Genomic DNA, 11,104 nt, shown 5'->3' on the forward strand with positions numbered 1-11,104 from the left:
ATAACAGGCGTATTAGGACCTGGAACGATGGCTATGGATGCCCATTTTGCCACCACAAGATTCATGACGCGTATCTAAGTGTTCTGGCGCATGCAAGAGGACGGGTCGTTGGCTCCTTCAAGCAGAAGTATTCTCGCAGGGTGGCGCACGGCGCGTACGCCGAGTACCTGGAGAAACTTCAGGATCATGCCGGCCTCATGTGAGATGAGATGTGGGATGGATCGAACTATGTACGCTTGAGTATACTTAATGACGGTTGAACTATGTACTTATGGTTGAACTATGCTTATGTACGTGTACGCTTATTATCTATGTCTGAGTATGTTAAATATTTTGCCAAATTTTGGTAAAATTACAACGGGGGACCAATAAATCAAGACGGAGGTAGTACGTCAATCACATACGGTTCCAAAAATTGGAACCGTGTTCAATGACTTTCATTTTGCCTGCTACATCAATCACACACAGTTCGCTCTAGCAAACCGTCGCCCCAAAATTCTTTGTGGGACAGAAAACCATAACCACCCAATTCAAAAAAGAAAAAAGAAAACCCTCATCATCCCCACGTCACAAAAACCATCACCCCGCCCGCCACCTCCTCGGCCCCTCCGGTACGTTCCCCATTCACACCTGCACAAGCTCCTCCGCATCTATGCCATGGCACCTCCTATCGCGGAGGTAAACACTTAGCTCGACACCTGTCGCCGCCGCCAGGCTGCTGGCAAAGCCCACCGCATTTCGCCACTTCCGCTTGGCGCCGCCTATCGCCATCGACTTTCTCGACGTTGCTCACGGTCAACCCAGCTCCGCTCGGTTGGGGAATCTGCCTACCGAGGGTTCTTTCTCATGGACGACAAGGTAACTAATTTAACGAGATATTATCCCATCTCTTATCCCAGTTCATCTGCATCCTTTAATCACCCGACGGAAATTGCCGTGAATTCATTTTTATTCGAGCTGATTTGAGGGTTTTCTTCCATTCATAGAATGTACAATGCGCCGACACTTCAGGACTTGGCGACCGCCGCCAGAGATTCCATCTCATCGTACTAGATAACTTGAGGACGCACGCGGTATGTTCAATCTCACCCTAAATCAGTTGGCATGGCCTACTTTCCTGAACATATTCTAAATATTACTACATTTGGATAAAAGGTGCCACATGCACCATATACGTCAAAGGGGATTTTTCCCATCTTCTTTCTATATTAGGCAAATTAATGATGTATTGTTCATTTGATTACTCTCATATTTCCATGACATCATGTTTACCCTATCTGTTTAATTATAGACTTGTGTCTTTCGATTTCAACTGCTATATAGTTCTTTCAATTTGGGCCCATATTTGCATGTTACCATATTTTCTTTAACAATCCTACCATTTTCTGTAGGACATCCCTCGCTATGCAACAGACTATGTAGTGCATAATTTTTCCCTTTACATACATCAAGGCTCCACAAATGTCATACTGCACACAAACCATGGATTTACAATAGTTGATACTGTAAGACTTGATGAACGTGGTGACTCCTATTTTGGCACTGGCTTTTGGAATGAAATTGCAAAGTTTTATGTACTGAAAGCTCGCACTAAAATTGCACTGCACATAGAAGGGCCTGATCATGAGATATATGCTAACTTCCCCGACAAAATCATCCGTCCAGACTTTGTTCGAAGTAAGTTTTCTTTTCAACTATCTGCATATGTTGACTTACCCAGCAATGTCAAATGAATTGTGTAGTATTTAAGCCGCCAATTGTTATTCCCTTTTCTTACTATATCCCTACCTAATAACTTCTAGTTACCAATACACTTTTCTATTGCCCTGTTTTAACTAAATATTCCCTGTACTCCCATTTTCATCAGAAAGCGCCGCTGACAAGGAGACTCCGGAGGTGGAGAACGGGGCTGCCAACAAGCGAAGGCGGGGCGAGCTAGAACCGCAAGTGACTCCAGCAGGCCTAGACTTAATCAGCAGCCTCCCCGATGATATGTTGAGAGTCATCATCTCCCTCCTCCCAATCAAATATGGGGTGCAGACAACCCTCTTTTCCCGGCGGTGGCGCCCCTATGGAACTCTAGCCCTCTCGACCTCATCGACACCCACGAGCTCTTCCATGGCTATCGCAAAAGCTTGGATGCGTTCTCCAAGATCCTTGGCAGTCACCTTGGCCCAACCAAAGGCCTTAGAATGGGCAAGTTCCATTCCAACGGCAAGGACCGAGCCAAGCTTGACGACTGGTTCTGATCCCCCGCCCTAGATCAGATCGAGGAGCTCACTTTTGATGATGGGCAAATGCGGTCGCTGCCAACATCCGCACTCTACCTAGCGCCCACGCTGCGCGTCGCCAAGTTCAGGAACTGCCATTTCCCACCCCTTAATGACGCGCCCGCTCTTATTCTACCACGACTGAAGCACCTCGAGCTCGTCGTCGTCTGCCTCTCAAAAGGTGACATGGAGCGCCTGCTCCGTGGCTGTACTGCACTCGAGTACCTTCGTCTTCAGGCGATCAATGGGTTGAGTATCTTCCACATCACCTCCATGACTTCCCGGACTATTTATGTGTGTTGCTGGTGCGTCAGGAAGACATCACAAAAGGTGGACCACGATATGGTCATCCAGGACACACCTGCACTTGAGAGATTACTTGTAGTTGATCAAGAAGGTCCAACAAGAATCAATTTCATTTCTGCACCGAAATTGATAGTGGTGGGCTACTCGTCTAACAAATACTCCGAATTTGTTATTGGATCCACACCCGTTCAGGTACAACAGCCACCTTCTACCTCTCCTTCTACAAATTAACATTATTTCTAATTTTGAAGATGTTTGTTCGTCTATCATTCAGAAAATGATTCCGACAAGCTTGACCCCGAAACTGCGCACAGTGAAGGTCTTGGCACTAGAATCTATCGGGCCCGACCTGGAGCAAGTTGTCAGTTTCCTGAGGTGCTTTCCGTGCCTGGAGAAGCTATATATCGAGGTGATGTTCCTTTCCTGTTAAATGTTAACCATAAGGGAGTTCAATTTGTGAAAGCTTTTTCCAAGTTTACAATGACAATGTACTACAATTTCTGAAGGTTCTTTTGGAGGATTTCAGTACATACATGCCCCCCCCCCCGATATTGGTTGCTTGATCCATATGGTTACATTCAATAAGCATTTCTCCTTTGGACTCATCTATACTAGTTTTCTTAGGGAACTTTTCATCCACTCCAACCTCTTGTGAAGAAGGCTACATTTTTCTAGAATGTAATCAAATGCCCATGTTAATTATGTCAGATGAAGATGTCATGTTAGTGCATTTTACGAATCCTGCAAACCAAATAGCTAGGCATGTAGTAATGTTCAAAACTGCATGTAGGCACTAACATGTTTTCTTCTTTTGCAGATAAGATTAGGCCCAATGGTGGATAATGTGATACAATATAACAATCACGTCGAATGCCTAGATCTACATCTCTCGGAAATTACTTTGAACTCCTACGAGGGACCTTACCGGAGATTATATTTGCTAGGTTCTTTGTTCTTAGAGCAAGGGTGCTGAAGGAAAAGAGGTTTGCCCTACATTTGTTTCGCAAAAATGAATGGTCTGTTGATCAGCGCCGGCGCCTGCGGCAGAATGGAGTAGGCTCCAAAAATGCTGAATTTCATTTTGAAACTTCAGATGACAGAGTAATCTAAAGTCATCGGGTCAACCCCATACATGACTTCTCAGTGGCTGACCCCTTTGCAAAAATTGTGAGGTTTCGAAGCCAGACTTAGAAGCGGTGATAATAGTTTGAACCTCTCTGATATCCATGCTCAACGCATCAGCGCGAGCGTTTGCAGCTGATGAGCTCAATTTCATTTCTAATATCAGTTTGAACCTTGTAATCTTCAAATTTGAGCCATATAACTCTGGAATTTGAACCTTGTAACATTTCGAGCTTTTGTGGTACAATCGTTGAAATGGCATCGTATGAGACTCGTATATTGCTAGTACTATTTTGACCTTAATATGCAATGGTCTTAGATTTTATTAACCATTCTCGAATCAGTTTACCTTGTCGATCTCACAGCACACGATCTGTATAGCTAACTCGACTGCGATCTTCGACAATATTGCACATAGTTGGTTTCTTCCACCATGTGAACTTTAGAGCGCAGAATTAGTTATCGCACTCGACTGTCCATCATCACCCTTCTGTGTAACTTTGACCTCATTACCCAAGGGTAAACTTATGACCAAAGTCGTTCCACACACTTCATTTTTACAAAGCTTTTTGCCAGTAAACGCCCATGATTTGTCCCTCTTCTAGCCGACGAGTGGCCAAACTAGCCGGGAGGGAAGCTTGCGCGATAAACAGCGCAGTAGCGCGTGAACAGGCTCTTCGAGCCCACGCGCTAGGGTGCGGTGTTGTCAAGCGTGCACTAGATTCTGGAATCCTCCGCTATGAATGCCGTGACAAGACATGACGATTACAGGCCGGCCGACCCCCATTTATTACAGCGGCCATTTTAACCTACCCTTGTGTCTCTTCAACCTTTCGATCGTGGCCCACCATTGCAAGAAGCACACCCACCATGAGAAATTCTTAGAGGGTATCCTGCGGGGCTCCAATGGCGCTCCGAGCGGCTGCCGATGACGAGAAGCAGTTCACCATGCGTGCCGTGGTGGACACCCATAGAAGGTTCATGGACCTCTCGGTGGTGTACACCAACGACCCGGTCTGGGTGGAGCACTCCATCCACATCATGGAGTTGTTGCTTGCCGAGGAGAAGTACAAGGTGGTCGGGTTCGACCTCGAGTACATCCGCGCTCGTGCCGGGTCTCGTCCCAAGGTCGTTGTTGCCCAGATGTGCATGCGCCACCACATCCTTGTCTACCACTACTGCATGGCCATAAAGCCTTGCGAGCATTTCTCCAGGTTTGTCAACAGCCCCCACTACATGTTCGCTACGGTGGACATCACCAACGATGTAAAGGCGCTCGAGAATTTGGGCATCGCCTGCCAGAATCTTGTTGACATCTAGGGCCAATACAAGATCCGAGGAAGCAAGGAGCATGAGAAGGACTCACTGGTTCACCTCGCCGAGGCCATCATCGACCCCTACTATAGAGACATGAAGGATTCGTGCAACAAGGACAAGCGTGCCTGGCACTCGGCCTGGATGGAGAAACTCGACAAAGCTCATGTCGTGTGCGCGGCCAAGGAGGCGTACACGAGCTACGACATGTACAGGCGGATCATTGACATGAGGAAGTCCCTCCTTCCCCAAAACGGCCAGGGATCTAGCTGGAAGCAGAGCAATGGCAAGAGTCTTCGCAACAATAAGTAGATGATTAGATCCTCGTTTCTCCTACTTTAGTATGCATGTAATTGCTTTCTTTGATGTGTGGAAATGTTGTGTCTAGTCCCTTGTGTAATTATATGCTTAATTTGGTTATGCAATGCTGTCTTTTTAAGTATATATGTTGATGTTATAGATCGAGCGTAGATGTTGTGCGGACAAATAAAATCACATCGCACACGGACTAAACAATGGAACCCGTCGGTGATGTTTTCATCAATCACTCACAATTGTATACCAGCAATCGTTTTCTCACAACACACACAGCTTGTTAGCAGTAATCGTCTGTGTTGTTATCGGTGTTCGCACACGTATCCGATTACAGGCTTGTTTGCCTCGTATCACACACATCTTGTTCATTTGAACCGTTTCTGTTCTCATGTCTCAACGCAAACAGTTCATCCGAGTGAACTGCATGCCGTATATCGCACACACCTTTGATCTGGCTGACCGTTTCTTTTGTGCTACCTAATCACAAACAGTTCATCCGAGTGAACCGTATGCTGTCTATTGCACACGCCTTCATCTGGCTGCCTGTTTCTTTTGTTCCTCCTCATCGCAAACAGTTCAATGAACTGAAGCGTATGCCCTTCATCGCACATGCAAATAAAACTTGAACCGTGTTTGATGCATCCGTCATCGCAAACGTTTTATACATTTCTGACAGTTTTCATACAGCACCGTTTGCGATTATTATATCGCACACAGTTTCTCGAAGGGTCTCTGATTGTAGTGTCGCATTAGCAGCATCCTGCAATAGTGATATGAAGGATTGGAATATCACCAAAAAACTAGCCATGGTCGCGAGATCTTTTGTTTCACCTCTAGCCTACCCCAACTTGTTTGGGACTAAAGGCTTTCTTCTTCTTGTTACAGTGACGCGGCAGGTAACATTTTCTCCAACTTCATCCCTACCTGTTCGTTTTAATACAGCGTGCCCTTTTTAAAGTCAAATTTTTTATAATATGCGGTGTGCATGGGCATCTCCAACGGTCACCCAACATGGTACCACATTGGTCTGTGGACCGGTCCGGACATCCCTTTCTTGCAAACCGGAAGCAAACACGGGGGAGGAGGGCTCTGCGGGAGTCCGGCCCACCACCACCTAGGACTCTGACACCCTCGGCCCACTCAAATCCCCCTTCCGGTCCACTTCGCCCATGCTCACCCCCTGCTTTGCATCTGCACCCTCCTCGTCCAACGTCGTAGCTTTACCTTTTCGGCCACCACCCAGGCATCATAGGACGTCTGTAGCCCCCACCAATGCGCCTGCCCTCCTTGGACTACACCGTCGTCCACCCGGGATCCCTCCGCTCAGTTACCCTCCGCCGCCCTGTCGACGACGTCCATGGAGGACATCACGCCCGACAAGTATTCGGTCAAATGCCATCGAGCTTTTAGTTGAACTTCTTGTTGTTTTCTAGACTAAGCACGATGGCTAGCTACTTGATGAAGGAGGATGAGTTGTTGTGAAATGTATGGTTAACCGTATCTGCGAACTTTGTAGGCAGGACTCAAGGGGCTCGATCTTTTGGCAGCGCGTGGATGGTTCATTTCATGCATGAAAGCACTACGCCCTACGACATGCACATCATCCATGATCGTAAGTTTTGCTTTCTGATGCTCTACATGTTGGTTACTTCATTCATTCACTCAATGTTGCTCTACACGTTGGTTACTTCATTCATTCACTTAATGTTACTCTACACATTGTATATCCTACACGCTCTGCCGTGATGTACTACGGGACCAAGGGCAGGCCCCATTCACGCACATACATTGTTGGATAAAGCTCAAGAGGCAGCTTGTGTGGGACGACGTGTGCCAGCTGTGATTCTAGTATCGCTGAATTAGGAATCAGTTAATTCAAAAAACTTGTTGAACATCCGGTCATCTCAGATGTAATATTCACATTTGAACTATTGTTGTACTAGAAATAATTGCATGATATTTATGGATGAATTGTGCTATTTTTTATAATTACTTTGAGTGTTGTAAAATTAGAAAAAAAAAAGGAGAAACAACATGAAGTTTTTTTGTTAAGCAGACAAAACATAGTCCATTTTATGTAAATTATGCCCGAACTTTGCTAAACTCAGTCAGGTTTCATGAAATTCGTCCGGTTTCTTTAAAATTATTTTGAAACGGTTTCTTTAAACTTGTCTTGAAATGGATGCAGATAAGCGTTTGAGATGCCCTAAATGTTTGCCTGGACAGCGTTGGAGATGCCTTGAATGTTTAGCAAAAAAGAGTCCGGTGCCAGTGGCACCGGTGGTGCGATGGCAGAAACAGCTTGGACTAGACGCAGGCACCCAACTACATGGCAGCACAGCACATCACAGACAGCACCAATCCCTACAACCGCTTCCCGAACGCAACCAAGCACAAAAGAGAAAAGTGGGAAAGCAGCTGAAACCCCATCTGACCCACTGCAACGCAGCTGCGCCACAACGTCACTCACTGACACCCCGCGGACCCACGCCACGCCATGCGCGCAGCGAGCGGAGAATGGGAGTAGGAGTGGACGAAACGTGAGAAGACATCCCATGTGCACTCGCAGGGCCCACACTGCAGGCGTCACCCCTCCCGCCTCTTTTCCAGCTGGGAGGAATGCCGCCCTGTCCCGCCAACCGCCACGCCCACACTTCTACCAGTGCGTCGACCCCAACAAATCTTTTCGTTGCAAAATACTACCAATACAACTCATCACAACTACTAGTGGCACTAAAAAGAGAAGCTCTTCGGTTTAAAAAAAACAACGATTCATTCTGCAACGGGTTTTAATACGACATCGGTTCTTCACTCCTTTCATGGCAAAAAAGAAAAGAAAAATTGAAACTGGAAGGACGATCGGAAGTTCGGAACACGAACTCTCTCCTACGGCTGATTGATGATTTTCTTCTAAAACTTCACAAAGCAGCTAGTAGAAGACTAAAAATTACTACTCTACTATTGACGGATTTTAAAACAAGAACACCCCCACCAAAAATCACCAGAAGTGATCCCAAAAAACGGACAGTCTGATCTCCCACGGAAAAAAAAACAAGAGACCTGAACCACCACCATCGACTCCCTCGATCTCGCCACCACCGCTGTACAGTTTGTGGTCGCATTTGCCGCTCGGTGGGTGTCCTCACCGCAGTAGGTCGGAGCGGGTGCTGGAGAGCTCCCTGCGGAGGCGGTGCGAGAAGAGCCTGCACGCGTCCATGCTCAGGTCCACGGCTGCCGCCAGCGCCACGAACGCCGCCGCGTCCTCCGCGCACCCGACGTGCGGAACCCCCACCTCCACCGTTGGCCGGCTGCACCGCCCTTCGCCCTGCACTGCCGCCGACATCACGAACCCGCGGTAGCTCCCGAAGGGCCAGAGACCGTACCCGCCGCTGAAGTCACCACTCCCGCGCGGGCTGCACCCAGGCGACCCGCTCCGGCCGAAGGGCTGCGCCGCCGTCAGGTCGATGACGAAGCGCCCCCCGCGGGAGGAAGGGACGTTGGACTCGGCGACAGAGACGCCGACGCCCATTCCGGTTGGGTCAGGAATCAGGAGCTCGAACCGGTACCCGAGGCTGTCGCCGGCCGCGCCAGCGCCACGCTCGCGCCAGCATTCCAGGCGGCCCCACGGCTTCCAAGTGCCGTCGCCGGGCCGGAGTACAAGCCACGCGCCCGGGTTGGACCGGCTCACGCGGTCGGAACCGGGGGACGCCACAAACGGCGTCACCATGGACGCCAGTGCCACCGGCGAACCCGATAGGTCGTGCACCGTCACCGACCATCCCTTCCGCTCCTTCCCTGCCCGCTCGCGGTCGGAACCGAACGACATCAGCCAGTTGCGGCCGCCACTCCCCGGATCGGAGTGCATTGATCTGGAACACCGAAATTTTGAGGAATTCCGTCAGAACAAAGCAACATTTGTTTGGGAATTGAGGTTGAATTGTTCACCATGATGACAATGACTCACCGAGAGCGGAGGTCGCTGTTACTGCGACAGGAGAACTTGCAGGTGAACATGGGCTGCATCATGCCACCCTGCACCTGGAGCACTTGCGGGCTGCACTCAGGCTCGCCATCGAACTGGAACACGAAGCGCGGGTCGGGCTCGGCGCGAACGGTGAGGTTAAGCTGCGCGGAGCCGGAGACGGCAGAGGCCTTACGGCCGCGCTTGTTGATGGAGAGCCAGCCGCTGTGGAACACGATGGGCTTCCCCACCGCGGTCTTGAGGTCCAGCGGGATGACCACCTTCCCGAGCAGCCGGCCGGAGTTGACCCCGCAAGTGGTGCCCCGCCGCCCGGCGTACACGGCAACCTTGAGCCTCGCGGATCGGGCGACGAACAGGGACGGCTTGGCCGTGACGCGGTCGAGGTCGGCCTTGGAGAGGTGGAAGGCGGCCGCCAGTGCGCCCGTCGCGGCGGGACCCTGCGTCATGTCGTCCGAGGGAAGCAGCGGGGCCGCGGCAGTCTGAAGCGGCAGCTTGTTGAGCCGGATCGTGCAGTAGCACGGCGAGGTGGTGGGGTGCACGCCGGCGCCGGCGCCGGCGGGGCTCGGGGCGACCGGCATTTTGAGGGCCAGGTTGCCGACCAGCACCCGCACGAACGGGCACGGGTCCATCTCAAGGCCCTGCTTCCACTCTCACTACGGCCACCTCGTCCTTCGTAACTTCTTCTTCTTCTCGGCGGTGGCTGGCTTCTGTATCTTCGTTCTGTTTCTTTGAACGGCGATGGCGGAGCAAGAAAAGGTTGATGTTCCGGAGAGACGATGGGGAAGGTGTGGTGACGAGGGATAATAGGGTACAAAGCCCGCCTTTGGGTGTAGCCAGCCTGGATCCCCCTTAGCTGTGGCCGGGGCGGAGCGGGGCCTCCTATTCCAACCCATCCACCTCCCCGTAGCACCCACCTACAGATGGGTCCCAGCATACCTGGTCCACCAGCCATCGGTTTAAGAAAACATCTCATGACGGTGTCTCTGGAAAAGCGGCCTGCTCGGAGGTGTGACACGCGACCGCACTGGATCCGGCCATGCGGAGCTCTCCCCTGCACTCTCGCGGTAGCGACTTTTTTTTTCTTTTCTTTTGAAGCTATTCTCGCGGTAGTGACTTTTCCCCTCAGCAATTAAGGGTCTTTTTGATTCGTAGGATTTTGAAAATATAGGAATAGAAAAAGTGTAGGATTGGCGTGACATGTCCATTTGAATCCTATAAAATTAGCAATGATTGTTTGATGCCACGGGAAAAACAAAGGAATTGTAAAAAGAGGTTGAAGTGGATATTAAATTTCCTATGAAGGGCTCCTTTGATTCAAATGAATTGCATAGGATTTTTGAAGGATTTGAACCCTTAGGAATTTTTCCTGTGATGCTCGTTTGATTCATAGGATTGGCATCCTTAGGAATTTTTCCATAGGATCCATTTGTACTATATTTTGGAGGAAAATTTCCATCCACTCGAACTTTTTTGTAGAATTCCTTTGTTTTCCCCGCGCTATCAAACATTCTTTCAAATCCTGTAGGATACTATGGGACATGCCATCCTATTCCTGCATTTTTCCTATTCCTTCATTTTGATAATCCTGTGAATCAAAGAGGCCCGAAATATAGTACAGAAGATTCCATAGAAAAAATTCCTATGGGATCCAATCCTATGAATCAAAGGACCAACATAGGAAAAAATTCTAAGGATTTCAATCCTCCGGAAATCCTATAAAATTCCTTTGAATCAAAGAAGCCCTAAGTAGTAAACGTTCCCTGTTCTTTTTACTTTTTGATAATTAAATTAAACT

The 11,104-nt window shown here is 49.0% G+C and overlaps 1 protein-coding gene across 1 annotated transcript; it reads right to left on the minus strand.

Annotated features, from left to right (window-relative positions):
* Positions 1 to 8,076: 8,076 nt before the first annotated feature.
* Positions 8,077 to 10,216, minus strand: LOC125537473. The gene is made up of 2 exons (XM_048700792.1): positions 9,292 to 10,216; positions 8,077 to 9,196 (listed from the first exon to the last, which is right to left on the minus strand). Exons 1-2 carry the CDS (start codon positions 9,936 to 9,938, stop codon positions 8,470 to 8,472), a joined length of 1,374 nt encoding a protein of 457 aa, XP_048556749.1. The 5' UTR covers positions 9,939 to 10,216; the 3' UTR covers positions 8,077 to 8,469.
* Positions 10,217 to 11,104: the final 888 nt, after the last annotated feature.

The sequence above is a fragment of the Triticum urartu genome, chromosome 2 (genome assembly GCF_003073215.2).
Source record: "Triticum urartu cultivar G1812 chromosome 2, Tu2.1, whole genome shotgun sequence".
Lineage (NCBI taxonomy): Eukaryota > Viridiplantae > Streptophyta > Magnoliopsida > Poales > Poaceae > Triticum > Triticum urartu.